Source organism: Barbus barbus (genome assembly GCF_936440315.1).
Source record: "Barbus barbus genome assembly, chromosome: 4".
Taxonomy (NCBI): Eukaryota; Metazoa; Chordata; class Actinopteri; order Cypriniformes; family Cyprinidae; genus Barbus; species Barbus barbus.
This window is the reverse complement of record NC_136732.1, coordinates 19,586,212-19,603,324: the sequence shown is the minus strand read 5'-3', so window position 1 is coordinate 19,603,324 and position 17,113 is coordinate 19,586,212. Positions and strand designations below refer to the sequence as shown.

Sequence of the window (17,113 nt, the reverse complement as noted above, 5' to 3'; positions counted from 1 at the left end):
GAGGTTGTCTGCTATGCAGTTCTGCCAAGATCTGCCATTCTTTGTAAATGAGGCTATTTAAGCACTGACTAATCATATCAAGAGTGCTTACTGGCCATTCTCCCAGATGGTGCTGGCATCAAGTCACAAATTTCCTCATCCTGAGACGTCATACCACCCGTCATCATCATCATTCACACCTCATTTGTCTCGGATGAGATCCTGCCTCATGTTGCCCATCCTCTAGTTATGACTGATTCATTTAAGGTAATGATTGTGTGTAAGTGTTAAGATCCCAATTTGCATAGATTGTTTACATGTGTGACCCTGGACTACAAAAGCAGTCATGGCCAAAAATATTGGCACCCTTGGTAAATATGATCAAAGAAGGCTGTGAAAATGAATCTGCATTGTTAATCCTTTCGATCTTTTATTTTAAAAATTCACAAAAATCTAAATGGGGGGGGGGGGGGGGGTATCATTATGAAATAAATGTTTTTCTCAAATACATGTTGGACACAACTATTGGCACCCCTAGAAATTCTTATGAGTAAAATATCTCTGAAGTATATTTCCATTCATATTCACAATTTTGAGCATTTCAGCGTGATTATGAATAAGGCTGTGACGGTCGCCACCAGTCTGTTGCCACCGGCGGTAGTGCACGTGACGTCACACACTTTATAACAAGCATAATACAAAGTTTTGTATACAAGTGTAATAATTGTAAGAGTTGCAGATTGTTTTATTTAGACTATAAATCTATGCTAATTCACAAATTACCTCAAACGCCATACACAGCGTTTCCTTTCGATTGGGAGGTTTGAGCGCAGGAAAATACAGTTTATACTGCATTCAGCAAATTTATTTTGTGTTCACTGACGGAAGTGCTAAAATAAACACGCACGTTTGTTAACAGATGATTGAGCCTCATTTATTTATTTTTGCGTTTCAGAATTATATAAATATACATAACACCGTGCCACTGGCGGTAGTTGGTCCATTACCACCGCGGTGGTAAAATTCTGCCACTGTCACAGCCCTAATTATGAACATGAAATTATCCAGCCATGACATCCTGTTTCACAGAAATATAAATAGGAGGGAAAACAAAGCCCATAATCCCTTAAAGTGCCCCTATTATGCCATTTTTGAGGTTGCTAATATTGTTTTGTGAGTCTCCTAAAACAGGTCAAAAAGGTCAAAAAACACTTTAGTTTTCTCAAAAAATAGCTTTAATTTGACCTCATTTCTAAATGATTCCTAAACGACTCGTGCGAAGCAGTTCAATGAATCAGTCTCTCTAAACTCCTCCTTTCCGTGAGCCCTCACTGCTGTGATTGGTCAGATGGTGCAGTCCTTTTGTGATTGGCCTACTGCGTAAAGTGCGACAGCCCATGGGTGGACATTATGCAAATGTCTTACTTCGTGACGTACAGCTGTAACAGAATAAGATTTGAATTCCTAACGACTCATTTAGCCGATTGCGAGCCGACTCTTTTTTTTGATAGACAATAACTTTATCTATCGTGCACTTTTGGCTTCACAACTTTGCAGAAAGGTTATTCGTATACTGCTACATGACACACTGCATGAAAGTTCAAATTCGAAAAGGCATAATGGGGCACTTTAATCATCCATCACAATGAGAAAAACCAAAGAATATATTTCTGATGTGCAGCAAAAGATAATTGAGCTTCACAAATTAGTGAAGTGCTTTAAGAAAAGAGCTACAGCAGTGAATTAAGAATTTTCAATCAACATAAAATGTTATGAAACTGCCCGGAAGAGGACGTGTGTCTATATCGTCCTAATGCACGGTGAGGAGGAGAGTTTGAGTGGCTAAAGACTCTCCAAGGACCACAGTTGGAGAATTGCAGAAAATAGTTGAGTCTCAGGGTCAGAAAACCTTAAAATTTGTCGAACAGCACCTACATCACCACATGTTGTTTGGGAGGGTTTCAAGAAATATTCTCCTTGCTCATCCAAAAACAATCTCCAGCATATTCAGTTATCAGACATGACTGGAACTTCAAATGGGACTGGCTTCTATGGTCAGATGAAACAAAACAATTGCTTTTTTAGCAGCAAACACAGGGATAAAAAGTACCCCATGTGTACAATGAAATATATACTGCTATATTTTTGATGTTGTGGGCCTATATTTCTGCTGGAGGTCCTGAACATCTTTGGACACATGGCATCATGGATTCTATCAAATACCAACAGGTAAAAAATCAATAAGTGACTGACTCTGTTAGAAATCTTATAATGGGCCATGTTTGGATCTTCCAACCGGACAATAATCCAAACACAAACCTCAAAAACAATACAAAAATGGGACACTGAGCATAAAACCAAGCTTCTGCTATGGCCATTCCAGTCCTCTGACCTGAACCCTGTAGAAAATGAGTGAGGTGAACTGAAGAGAAGAAGCACCAACATGGAGCTGTGAATCTAAAGGGTCTGGAGTGATTCTGGATGAATGAATGGTCTCTGATCTCTTGTCAGGCATTATAGGAGAAAATTTAGAGCTGTTAAACTGGCAAATGGAAGTTTCAAAAAGTATTGAATAAAAGGGTGCTGTTAATTGTGGCCAATGTGTATTAGAGAAAAACATTTATTTCATAATGATATTTCCCCCCATTTTAAATTCTTATTATCCAATGAAAGGTTAGATTTTTGTTAATTTTTCTTTATAAAAGATCAAAAGGATTAACAATGCAGACTAATTTTCACAGCCGCCTTTGATCGTATTTACCAAGGGTGCCAATATTTTTGGCCATGACTAAGTAGCACAGGTATATGAAGCAATAGCCAACAATACATTATATGGGTCAAAATGATAAATTTTCCTTTTATGCCAAAAATCATTAGGATATTAAGTAAAGATCATGTTCTATGAAGATATTTTGTAAATTTCCTACCGTAAATATATCAAAACTTAATTTTTGATTAGTAATATGCATTGCTAAGAACTTAATTTGAACAGCTTTAAAGGTGATTTTCTCAATATTTTGATTTTCAAGTAGTTGTATCTCAGCCAAATATTGTCCTATCCAAAACCATACATCAATGGAAAGCTTATTCAGCTTTCAGATGATGTATAAATCTCAATTTCGAAAAACTGACCCTTATGACTGGTTTTGTGGTCCAGGGTTACATATTAGCAATGGGTCACGATGGCTGTCTAATCATCTGACAACTGCTTAGTCTGTTAGTGACGTTGACTTGGAAGGAGGTTCATGGTTCATCATCTGCTACTTAAAGTAAATGGTCATCAGTGAAGTTGTCTTGGTTTATTCATCTATCCTCAATATGTGTCTGTTTGATTATTCACTTGGATTATTCACAAGTTGTCACAACCCTCAATGTCTGTTTCTGAACTGTCACATAGTGAAAGATTCAGAAGACCTCACAAAAGATTCATTTTTCTTGAAGTGCCACTGTGAATAGTGGACATTGTGGTTTGTGGACAAGTGGTTTTCACAGTCTATACAGCACGAGGCCTAATCGTGCTTCTAAAATTAGATCGGTTTAGCATTTTCCTGCAGGGACTGTGTTGTCTTGATTTTTGGAAATGGATTCCCATGTTTCTCCATCACACAGAAATGTTAAGCAGCAGTGAAGTATTGGACATGCTATCCAGATTAAACGCAGAGGTCTTGAAAGCAAGCATTTTTAAACCATTTCAAGTAGAGATGTGCTTGATATTTTCATCTTGCTATGCAATGGCCAAAGATCCATCAGCTGGTCAACTATCATGAACAATCCTTGGTTTTGAGGGCAGGTTGACTGCTCTGAAGGGTGTGTTAACTAAGGTGATCTAATTACCATGGCTTATGTCTAGTAAACGAGCTGTGAAGCATACTTTTTGTTGTATTGCATGATTACACTGTTATTACCATATAGCCTTGCACTATTACCCTAACCTAGATTTGACCTGGTGAATTGTTATAATTGATGTAATGATAAATTGGTATAATTTAGGAAATGATGAGACACTTTTTAATTACCATTTACTGACTGTAAACAGACCATTTAGATTGGAAATGGCAGAGTGACTGACATAAATGACCAGCCAGGCAGAATTTATTTGATCAAAATACAGCAAAAACAGTAATATTGTGAAATATTACAATTTAAAACCGTAATAATGTGAAATATTACAATTTCCAATACGTTTTCTATCTGAATATGTTAAATATAATTTATTCCTGTGATGGCAAAGCTGAATATTTAGCTGACATTACTTCAATCTTCAGAGTCACATGATCCTTCAGAAATCGACTACTTTACAAACATGAAACAAATTTTAATATATAGCAGTATTGATTGATATGTTGTTTATTTGTTAACCGCTGCATCAAACAAACTTTTAAACTCACTGTCACAGTTGTCAGTCCACAACTTCTAGAAGACAGTGTCAATAGATCACAAGTGGTGTTATTAGTATAAACAAAACTTTGTTTCCATGTGGTCTGATAAACCTCTCACCTGAACATTCGCTGGAATCTTCTGAGCCTAATAAGCCCAAAGAATTACCTTGGGTCAAACAATCAGGCTTTGTGTTTTAAAGTAAATACACTGAGCAATGATGCCCTTTTAGCATTACAGTCTGTGCTTTTAAGACCTGCTCGCTTTTCCAGTCTGACTCGCTGGGCCCTTTTGAACCAGTACAATGGTTTCCCAGCTCTCCTGTGATCACACACTGTGAGCTTGACGGACAGCTTGGCACAGGTTGAAAGCCGTATGGAAACTATGTGATTTGGGAGAGTTGAAATGCTACATGCAAAGAGGGGTTCAGTGAGTCCATGCAGATTAACTGATTGGATACCAGGCCAAACCCATCATGGGTCTCCATTTGACCGATTCCCCCGCTAATTGGGCGGGACCAGAATTGGGTCGGGTTTTGAGGAATGTGAGTGCAGACGATCTTAAAGTGCTTAATCCTTGTGTGGTTGTCACAACAAGATTGTCAGAGCGAAGTCTGTGTCTTAACCGAGAATAGCTCTGACCTCATTATACATAAAACTTACCCTGCAGGTTACTTGTCACGTGAGTTGCAGCGGGAGACTTGGTTTAGAGCGACCCACGCACCATTTTCAATTTTAATAAAAGGTGACGTTTTATGAGGTGCTTTTGCTTTGTCTTAGTCATATTGTGAACTAAAAAGAGTCATTGTCGGGAAAATGAAACTGAAATGAACAGCAAATCAGGTCATTTATATGTAGCAGTATGTTTATTTTTCATTTTTGTTTCATTATGACCAGTAATATCAAGTTAGAACATATTTATTTTTTTATAAGAAAATTATATGTAGATTTATTTCTTTTAGTTGAATCCTTGTGTTGTGCTAAAAATCCTTTACCTAATTTGGTTTTCCTGGTCAAAAATGGCCGACCTTTTTAAAATTGTTTGTAAATCTTTCATTATGCTATATTATCACCAAACAGTGGATTTAATCTTTTATCAACTGGTTTTCTTTCAATCAGCACAGGTTTGGCATTTCTTTTTGGGACTGATTGATAATAGGCCTCATTGATCTGAGCTTATGCACCTCAGTTTTTGGATGAAAACAAACAAACAAAAAAAAGACATTTGTGGATGATTTTGGCAATATTTATTCAATACATAAGTTCAGATCAAAAGAAATACAAACTCTGTGCTAACTGAAAGAAAACAAGTTGATAAAAAATATTAAATCCAATATTTGGTTATAATTTGGAAGTTATTTTTGTCAGTAGAATAGAATTGTAGTCTCAAAATGAAACAAACTGTAAATGTGTTAAAATTCTGGTAACCGTTTAATAAATATCTATATTAATTTTTTAAACCTGAGACACAATGCATGATTTTCGGCTGTCCCAGATCAGAAATCGCTGCGATTGTTTCACGATGCCAGTCTTTCATCTGGGACAGCCGAAAATTGTGCAGTGTGTCTCGGGCTTTAGAGGGTAAAGCTTTTTAAAGTATACTCCATTTGTTAGCAATTCAATTTCAATTCAATTCAACTTTATTTGTATAGCGCTTTTTACGATACAAATCGTTGCAAAGCAGCTCTACAGGAATTTAAGTTTCCACAATATATTTATATATTGCAGAACCTTAATAAACACAGGTCTGCGACACATGAGCATTAGAAAGTTTCATCTTTGTCCAGTGTCTAGGCTGTTTCTCTCCAGAAGTTATAACCGAAAAATGTCTTGATTCTCATTTAAACTGGAGTTGCGGGTATCTCTTCATTTTCAGAACCAGAGAAAGCCATAAAGATAATGTCACTTCAGTAACTGATTATTTGGGTGCATGTGAATCTAATCAATGGCTCATGTTTTCTTCTCATCTCTTGCGCAGTCTATCCTGCTGCTGGGCAGTGTAGCTCTGGCATGCTTGGCCTTGGACCTCCTCTTCCTCCTCATCTACTCCTGCTGGCTGTGCTTCCGTCGTAAGAAGAGCGATGAGCAGCCAAACGCAGACTGCTGCTGCACTGCCTGGTGCGTCATCATTGCCACCCTCATCTGCAGGTGAGTCTGAATGCATTCTTCCTTATATCAGCAGCTCATTCAGGCAGAAGATGACACGTGTATGATTCCCAGCTGGAAAAATTTTATTCTGTCTGTTAGTGTGAAAGAAGGTGTGTATTATCTGAAGGGCTGCAGGGTTTCATTCATGGAAGGGAACTCATTTCTGTGCTAATCTCTGTGGTTCATTTGGCGTTCTCTTTGGGGTTCGGTGTGGCTGTATTAACACCTCTGACTCCTCTAGCTGCAGGTGTGGGGTTATTCTACCTGTAGACTCAAAACTCCTTAGTGGCAAGGGATAATGTAAGGATTATCCAAGAGAAAATGTCCACTGTAAGAATATGAAAGTTCATCAGGCCGGAAACTAATTTTATGGCAGTACTGAAATGCTTAGCCAGAGCTGTCTTGTTTTTAGTGTGTTATTTTGGTGGTAGTTTCAACCTTTTCACTCACTGGCTTCAGGAGAAGATATTTTGAGAAATGCTGGTAGCCAAACAGTTTTGGTTGCAATAGACACTGAAACATTTCTCAAAATATCTACTTTTATTTTTCGCACAAGCAAGGAAGTTATACAGGTTTGGAATGACATGATTATGAATAAATGATGACCGAGTTTTCATTTTAAAATTTTTACATGAACTACGCTTTTAAGGTAGTGTCAGTGCACAGATTTTGTTGATCATTCCATCTTGTAAAGAAGTTAGTAAGTGGTAAGAAGGTTGATAAGATGAGTGCTTTTGTTGAAGAACTAATCACTGGAATTGCCGGAGTTTGCCGGGTTAATGGCATCAGAGTTTGAGTAAGAAGTGAACTAGATATCCATGAGACATTCAGTTTCTTATTCAGTCAGCTGAACTTGAAGCAAATTGCTTAGCGGTGCTGCGGTGGATGAACGTGGAAATGCAGAGGAGAGAGCAAAACAAAACGCCAGTCATGAATTAGAAATACAAAACTAGGTTTTGTAAAGAAAAATGTCAGGATTTCGATACGCACGAACAACAGTTAGCGGAAGCTAGAGATTGCATTTTCTAAAGTTTGAAATATGGATATTTTTCTTACTCAAACACTTTAATTGGCCTCAGAAGGCCTTTAATAACCCGAACAGAGCCGTGTGGAGCACTTTTTATGATGGATGGATGCGCTTTATTGGACTTCAAAATCTATCACCATTCACTGCCATTATAAAGCTTGTAAGAGCCAGGACATTTTTTTTAATATCCCTCCAATTGTATTCGCCTGAAAGAAGAAAGCCATATACACCAAGGGTGGCATAAAGGTGAGTAAATCATGGGACAATTTTAATTTTTGGGTGAATTCTTTGGTGCAACACCAATATTTAGATTTTGATTATTTGTACTCTTCATGATCATGTCAAGGTTATTTGGATCTCGTAGTGAAATGTGTAGCAGTTAGTTGAAAAGAACTGAACATTCTTCTTGAGAATCAACTCTTGGTCCTTCAATACACAAGTGCAGGATTGCTTGAATTAATCACAGAATGTCTATTAATTGGTTTGTGAAACTTGCTGAGGTGAAACATTGACCGTTTCATTCCTGGTGTGTTATAATGTCGATAATGATAAAGTGCTGAGCTGCAGAATAAAGTGTGCTTGTGCATGAGAAAGTCATTACTTCAGACACTATGTTCTGTCTGGTGCTGTTGCTATAATGCATGAAGCCACAAAGAGTGTTTCTGCTGTCCTTCACTCTAGTTTTCCATCATTGTCTTCAGAATCGACCGTAGTGTTTTGTTTTTTTTCAAGTGCATTATAATCCATTCAAATTCAAGATGTCAAGATGTTTCTCTGAGTGAATGCAAACCAGTGGAAGGATTCATAAACAAGCAGATTGAATATGTAATGCTGGCTTTTGTTATGATGATGTTTGACGCACAATGTGAATGAAAAGAATTTGGTGGGAAAGTTGAGGCTCAGCTATTGTCCGGTCTGACATCCTGTCTCAAATAAACCCTGTTGCTATGGCAGCGCCTTTCCCGGCAATTCCTAACTTTTTTTTTTTTTTTCAAAATTTTTCCCAAATTTTTTTTTCCCATAACAGCCATCATCAAGGACTCACAAAAAAAAGACCACCAACACCCCCGCATCTCATAACGATCCTCGTGTTTTTCCCATGTTAACGTGCACTCGCTCTTCAGGGGTCCGCCTGTGATAGTGTCAGCATGAGGGAGGGCCTGCTGTGTGGTTTTATGAGTCTCTGTTCTTCAGTGTATGTTGATGAACTTTATGGTACACACCAAGCAATAAATCCAGTTTTTTTTCCCAGCTCGGAAGTTGTAAAGAGCTCAAAGACGAGGCAAAAATACTCTGAGTTTTTCTGTCTCTTCTTATCTTCTTTAAAGCCACCATGGAAGCAAACTTGACCCTAATATTTACTTAATACATATCCTGGTCTTATTTAGATTATATATCAGTGCATATTTAAAAAATATATAATATAAAACAAAATGTGAATCAATAAAAATTTGAGTTTACAGAAAGTAAATTGCATCTGTTTTAGAGCAACATAGATTATGATGATGTTTGTTTGTTTGTTTTGATTTTAGTTTTTGTTTTGGTTTGGTTTGCTTTGTTTTTTGGGGTGTTTTTAGTTTCTTTAGTTTTGTTTGATTTTAGTTTTTTAGTTTTTTTGTGGGGAAAAATGATTCCATGTGGACCTACTTGTTTAATCCATGAAGAGATTTCACACGTCCTCACTCTCTCTGTCAGTCTCGCACTCTTTTGTTAAATCAGTTACTAAAACTCTTCTCTATCAGTTTTTCTCTGTCTCATGCTTTCTGCTGTGAGTTTGCACATTTAGCAAGCATCTTCCCTTCTGTGAAAGTTTATCAGTGCACATCTGGTCCTGTGTGGAAGTGAAAATATGGAGAACACTTTCTCTGTCGTGTTCACAGGCTCCCTGCTGATTGCTCCCTATGGGGAGGAAGATGAGCCCATTTTTAACACAAACACCATTAATAATCATCACACCTGCAAGGGACATGACTCAGGATTTCTAATAATGTGATATTAATATTTTCATAATGTATGCCTGCAGCCAGTAATGCTTCATTCTCACTTTTAAGTGGTACACTTTAAGTCTAAGATGAAATTTTACTTTTAAAGTGATAATTATTACGAATGATTATGATGGTCATCTTGTTGTTCAGCTGATGAGTTAATCTGGATTTTTGTTTTTTGTTTTGATGTTTTTTTTAGAGGTCGTGTTTTGATTTGCATGCTAGTTTGCATAGTAAAACATCTCAGAAAAGTTGCTTCATTAAATTCATCCCCCACTTCTAAAGCCATTAGGGCTGCACGATATATAGTTTCAGCATCGATATCGCGATGTGCACATCTGCGATAGTCACATCGCAGGATGTGCGTTTTTTAGTATACTGATCTCGTTATTTATACTGATCGTTTTCGCGACAGCTGTAGCGTCACTCCGCCCCGCGCTGTCTACACTGGACAAATCGACCGTTGCAAATCCTTTGAACTTTGTGTCATTACGTCATAAAAAGAATGAGGGATTTACTCGCAGGGATTTGCGTTGTCACGCCGCATCCAGTGTAGACAGAATCACTGATTATGGGTTCTATTGTATTTTGTCGCGCTGCTTGCGTCCGGTGTAGACACAGTGAGAGCCACGCAGATGCACGTGAACACTCAATTCCGTTCACTTCCGCATCTATTTGTGCCTGAAATGATACATACGCGCAAAACTGTCAAAATGCATGTTTCTGCAAGCATCTTTGTAAACCCAGTTGCTTATTCAACCAGTATACCGGAATACTGTTAGACAGAATACTGTTAGAAAAATATAAAGCGTTGTTTATCTATTTTATATCTTTGTTCTATTATATTTATCTATGTTTGTAATTTGTTTATTTTTCTATGCTGATTTACTCACATACAAAATTACCCCAATCATTTTTTTTTTTTTTCCCAAATAGAGCTTTTTAAGTCATCTGGTGTTGTTTTTTTTTGTTGTTTTTTTTCATATCGCAATATATATCGCAGAAATATAAAATATTGCAATGTGAGTTTTTTCAAATATCGTGCAGCCCTAAAAGCCATACACATTCAAATAGATGTCTTTGGCCATTATGTTATGCTTTAAGCTGTTATTTTGGTGAGTGAAAGTGAAGTGACATTCAGCCAAGTATGGTGACCCATACTCGGAATTCGTGCTCTGCATTTAACCCATCCATCGTGCACACACACAGCAGTGAACACACACACACCGTGAACATACACCCGGAGCAGTGGGCAGCCATTTATGCTGCGGCGCCCGGGGAGCAGTTGGGAGTTCGGTGCCTTGCTCAAGGGCACCTCAGTAACCATTAGGCCGACTCTCTAACCATTAGGCCACGACTTCCCCCAAACATTGTGTATCACCACAATGTTTGCTTTTTAAAGAACAAAAGAACAAGAACAAAATTATTATAATTTTTTTTTAATGTGTCTCGACCCTGTGCTGTTCCATTCTACTCATTTATAGATTGATAAACATCCCGTAATATGTAAATGTACTCTAAGAAATGTGTCTAATTTGGTTTCAGGTGAACCTGAAACCATCAACCACCATCTAGTTGGTTTTAAATATGTAGTTTTACACATCCCTAATAATTATGATCTGAAATAGAGTTGCTGTACAGTAAGACTAATCATGGTCCTGAGTAATAAAATAAGGACAAGTTGATACATGATTGATCATTTAGCAGATTTGCCCATTGTTCAGCTTCTGTGTTCACTGACATTATAAATGCAGCAAACTTTAACATTATCTTATTTCACATCAGTACCCCGCATGGTAACTGCACCAGCAGAATTCCACTGAAAGTTCTGTGGATTTCCACGTAATTCTTTTGTACGTCATTCATACAAATCTCCTCACCCATCTCTTGTGTTTTAGTTTCAAGCGAAATGTACCATATTTGAGTTTATTCTACAAAATTCTGCAGATATTCCATCCCAATCAGCACAGAAAATGTGCAGATACTGCATGGACTACTCATCACTTATGCAGGAGGAAACGAGCTCATGCCATCGGTACAGTGGACAGTCTTCCTGTAGACTCTGTGGATCTAGACACCCTATAGGAATAGACTGTTTAGTAAGAAGCCCTTGTAATGTGTACCATCTGAAGGTTGTCTAATTCCATCGGATTTGGTATTAAATATGTCAGATAATTCTGTTTCTATTGAAATAGAAATCTACAGTTGTGCAGTTTTTGGTCTTTCTTGGAAGCAAATTGTATGACGAAACCTGAGAATTGCTGATGAAGGCACGTATTTTGAGAGCTGTACAAGAAATCTCAGTGGACACATTTGAAGGAACACATGAGCGCTCAAATAGAAACCAGAAAGTACAAGAATGTTTTACAAAATGCAGTTGAGACATGCAATCCCCTGTCCTGAATCAATGATTCATGAGGACGCAGAGGAGTGATCGTAAACAACAGAATCTAAGTCGTGTTACTGTAGATTCCTTCACGGTCCAATCAAGTGTTTCCTGTTTATTCTGAGTAACATTTAGGGTTTGTGTTGTTATTTGCTCCTACATAGGAGTAAGTTCTTTTGAGTTCTGTTGCACCACATTCATTATTTAGTCCAGATGAAATCCCATCAAATGCACACTGTTCAGTCAGATTTGATATAGTTGGAGGCATGCAAGTCAAGACACATGAATTTGCTCTGTTTTCAGTGATTAAAGTTTGATCCTCACCTCTGTCAGATAGTTTAATTGTCGCAGTATCTTTGCTGACAATATATCATTGGGTAATGTGACCCCGTGAAAAAATAAATGTACTAAGATGTATTTGAATTACATTTCTTTCATGCTAAGTATACTACAAATATATTTACAGTGCCTTGCAAAAGTATTCATACCCCCTTATTTGTTTCATGTTTTATGTTGCTGGCTTATGTTAAACTGCTTTAAATTACTTTTTTTCCACATCAATCTACACTCCATACATCATATTGACAAAGCAAAAACAGAATTGTCACAACTTCGTAAATTTATCAAATAAAATATAAAAAAAAAACTGAAATATTACATTGCATAAGTAACCATACCCGTAACTAAATATTTAGCTGAAGTACTTTTACAACCTCAAGTCTTTTTTTGTTTGATGCAACAAGCTTTGCTCATCAGCATTTGGCAATTGTCTGTCATTCTTCTCCTCGCCTCTTCACCTCTCAAGCTCTCAGGTTGGATGGGGGCAAATGTGCATTTTGCACAATAGTAGCCTACTCCAAATAAAGTTTAATTAAAATTTGTATATCAGTTAGGCTTGATCGATATGTCAGTAAATGTGTCATTAACTATACTTAGTATGAAATGAATGTATTTTAAATATATTACTTTTTTACTAGGGGAACATTGCGATAATGTCAATAGTCTTCTATATAGATAAAACTATTAACATAAAAAAATTCACTACTCTTTTTTTATTTATTTTTTTGTCTCACTAGAATAAGCTCTTTTTAAACACTCCTGTGTGTATGTGTAATCACTCTGAAAGTGTCAAAGGTTTATATTTACAAGTTTTTTAGCATTGAGCATTGTAACCAATAACTGACATTAAAGGGGTCCTATTATGCTCTTTTACAAACTCTTGATTTTGTTTTGGGGGTGTACTAGAACATGCTCTCATGCTTGGTGGTTCAAAAAACACATAATTTACATGATTACAATACCTCCCTCCTCAGCCTGGCACAAACGGCTCGATTAGTTCCGATTGGTTAGCTGTCTCAGTGCGTTGTGATTGGCGATCAGCTTAGACGGTGTTTCAGTACTGCCCCGCCCCTTGCCAAAGCAACAAGTCTGTCAATATTGCTATATCAATTCAAACCTTGAGAATATTGAGGATCGCGCAGAACCTTTGCACGCACGGATATTGCAAGACATATTAAAGTGGTAACGTTATTGTTGTTTTTTTTTGGCTAAATCATGTTTTAGATAGGATGTCAACAACAGCTTAAAAATAACTGCATTTACTATGAACAGATTAGTGCAACACTAATATGTATTATTTATTGTTCTTTAATTCTAACATTATAACATGAATTGCAGTGAAACTCTTATAAAGTTGAATTTATTCATACCATAGTCCCACACCATTTGTGGCGGCATATAGCCTATATGCAAATGAATTCTCTGCCAGTGGGAGGCGCTGTTGGAGCGGTAGAGGTTTCCCCGGTAACGCTGTACACAAACGCTATTGTGCAGTCGTGGCCTAATGGATAGAGAGTTTTACGCCAGAATGAGAGTATAGTTCCTAGCCATATCGGCCCAGAAAATCGCAACTTTTAATTTTCGTCAGCCTTAGTACACGATGTAACTACAGAAGAGTCAAGTTTTAAATAGGAAAATTAGCGAAACACTTTGGTCATTTGAGCGAGATGCTAACGGTCTAATTCGATTCAATGATCTATGCTAAGCTAAGCTAAAAGTGCTACCGCCAGACCCGGAGACTGACTGAATGGATTTGAAAACGGTAACACTCAACTGTTTAACTCTAGGGGAGTTGTAAAGTGAGCCTATTTCCAAAACAAGTGGAGTGTTCCTTTAATTAAGCTACACACAGTTACATTTTTAGATTGAGAACCATATTTAAATGTGGAATTGAATTTGAAAATGCTTTAAATGACAGTGACGATGGAGTTTTGCAAACTAATAGACCTGCCATTTGTTCTGTCATGTGTGATGTGTTTTTTTTATATATATAATGTATATGTATATGTGTATATAGATATATATATGTATATATATATATGTATGTATATATTGTATATTTTTGTAAGAAGATTGCACTTTTTGTATCTCTCTCTTTCTATGAATTTAAATGTATATGTGTGTAATTTTTTTAAATTGGTAACTATAGCTGTTGCATACAGATATACAACACCAAAGGCTGCTCTTTGGGTACAGTGACCAAAGAAGTCTCGTCTTAGCTGTGTGACACTCCACTTAACCAAATCCCCACTGATTCAGGACGCTGTGCTTTAGGGGGAAGGGCACACCAGGACGAGCATGAGATTGCCCAGTGTGATCTGTCCAGTCAGTGTAGTTTTATGCTCTATGGAGCATTTAACCCCATTCACATTGGTCAACAATCACAGGTCATTACTTGTTATTGTTATGAAACTCAAGTCTGCTTCTTAGCATTAGGGAGCACTGGGATAGATTCCGATGAGTCATGTGGCTTGTTTTTGTTATTTATTTGTTTGCAGAATGTCTGTATGGACCCATGAGAGCTGTGGCCCAGAATAGAGACAGTCTGACAGACTGAGCTTTCTTTAATACAGGACAGCAGTGATATGGGACCACCAAAGGCCACAGCTGCGGGAACATTGATTGATCTGTCCTCGGGTCATCTATTGCCTCAGAGCCCACAATCACTTCCCTTCTCTTGGTATAACCAGGGCTGGAAATGGGGGGGGGCGCGCGCGGGGGGGATGGAGTCCGGGGAGTGAATTTCGAGGGGGGACGGCGTTTCATTTCCAACTGGTTAGATTTATTTGAAAATTAAAGTGATTTCTATATTTTATCCATTCAAAAGACTACAAAAGCAAACCCAGTTCTGCATAAACTGTAGTGCAGTGCAGACTAAACAAAATGTAGCGGGATAATTGTGTCTATGGTTTGCTGGGCAATGCCGTCTTATGGAAATGCTTCTCTATTGCTGCGCATGCTGCTCCTCACAGCACAGATCCTGAAAGCAGACTGTAGTTTGTCATTCATTGTAACAAACAAAGTGTAGAGACGATGTAAATAATAGATTCAGTGTGCAGTTTAGAGAGCTTCATTCACTAAAATAGAAGTTTGTGAGATCGCGATGAATTTAATGATTATAAAGAGTTTGCAAATGTGAAATTGAATTTATTCAATAGATTTATACATTATTGATTTTATATAAAAGTTAATATAAAGCGACTTACATTTTAGCAACACTTGTCTGATCTGTTCAGAACAATTTCTTTTGATGAAATAAAGTCACAGCTGAGCCGCTGCGCATCTCCAAGCAAACAGCGATTATTTCGATTATGAATGAATCTTTGTTTTTGAACAAATCTAGTGAGTCAATTATTCAATGACCCATTCATAAATATAGTCACTTGCTTCATTCCTTAATGAATCAGCCGTTTGAACGAATCAATTAGATGAATGATTCAGTGACAGACAGTGACTTGCTGCTACCTACTGGGAGTTTCATTTTTAAAGTATACATTTTAATTGTTTAATGTTTCTATATTCAATCTCATAACATTATTTTTATTAAATGTATTAACGCCACCTCTGAGTCTTGTTAAAAAGTCTGTAAATATTCCACATTTGTGCTCTTCTGTTCCGTGCAAAGATTAATTGTTGATGCTGATTTCAGGTCTTCCCGATTGTATCTTATTATTTTAAATGAATTTATTGTTTAATTATTTTCTTTTTTTTTTACAAAGTTAATAAATCTATTTTTGGCACAGCATAGGACATACATTTAATAAAGTTAAAACTGGCATTACAAAGGTTAAAAAATACTTTAAGGAGTCAAAAATCACCTAATAGTAAGTTTAATTTCTGTCATTGATCAGAAGGTGTTCCTAATTTGTTTATTTTTTTTAAGTAGAAGCACTAGTGCTCCTGAAAAGAAACGTAAGTGTAGAGTCCTTAAGAATGTAATGTTACCTTTTAAAACTAATTGAAAACGTTTTTGCAAAGTGTAAACTATTAAATATAATCTACAAATCATGCAATACTGTACCGCTAAATAAGACGTGTTTTGAGGGCTTAGCTAATCAGGCCAATGAGAGACAATCATTCTAATATTTTATTAAATCATTCGTTCGTTTCACTAATCAATGTTTTTTTTTTATTAATCACAAGACGTCATTAATAATAATTATATTATAAGATGTACAAATTCAAACACAACGTATCTTTAATTTGGGCAGAATTGCAGATTCATGTCTTAATGTACAAGAAGGTTTAGAGAAAACAATAAAACCTCGCTGCTGCCCTTTTTTTTTTTAAGCTGATAGTTTTATTGTTGACAGGCTTGTTTGGTCTATCCATACCTTGTTTGATATGATTACAATAGTAATACCGTAGTCACACTGAACATTTAACAAAAGTACGTTTTTGTTGTTGTTTTAAATCAACATACAGCATCTAAAATTCCTTCTTTTTTAAAACAGAATTTTAAATAGAATTAATATATATATTATTATTTTTATTGATTTTTTTTTTTTTTTATTCGATTAAAAAAAAAAAGATCTTCCATTTAAAAACTCAGAACACCACCTAGCACAAATAATCCTTGAAGTATTCATTTATTTCTGCCTTCTTGGGACATACAGTTTGAACCTCTGGTTCTTACAAACAGATCATTTATCAGTGAAGTCATTGCATAGTTCTGTAAAAGTGTAAACACAAGTAGCATTATAATTTGTTTTAATACAAACAACATGAGAAAAGAAATGGCCCTCATATCACTCTCTAACCATTCATGTTGTTCTATGAGAGATTAGACTGTGTTTTTGTGTATTTAGTTAACTTTGCTCATGCAGATTATCCACCAGATTTACAGTGCAGCAGGAATGCTGGGAACTCCACT

General features: G+C 36.6%; 1 protein-coding gene across 1 annotated transcript in view; it reads left to right on the top strand.

Annotated features, from left to right (window-relative positions):
- Positions 1-17,113, top strand: part of ttyh3a (tweety family member 3a) — a 65,406-nt gene that overhangs the window by 11,844 nt on the left and 36,449 nt on the right. The window contains exon 2 of the mRNA XM_079415202.1: positions 6,334-6,503. Within this exon, the coding sequence (XP_079271328.1) occupies positions 6,334-6,503 (170 nt within the window). The remainder of the gene's footprint in view (positions 1-6,333; positions 6,504-17,113) is intronic.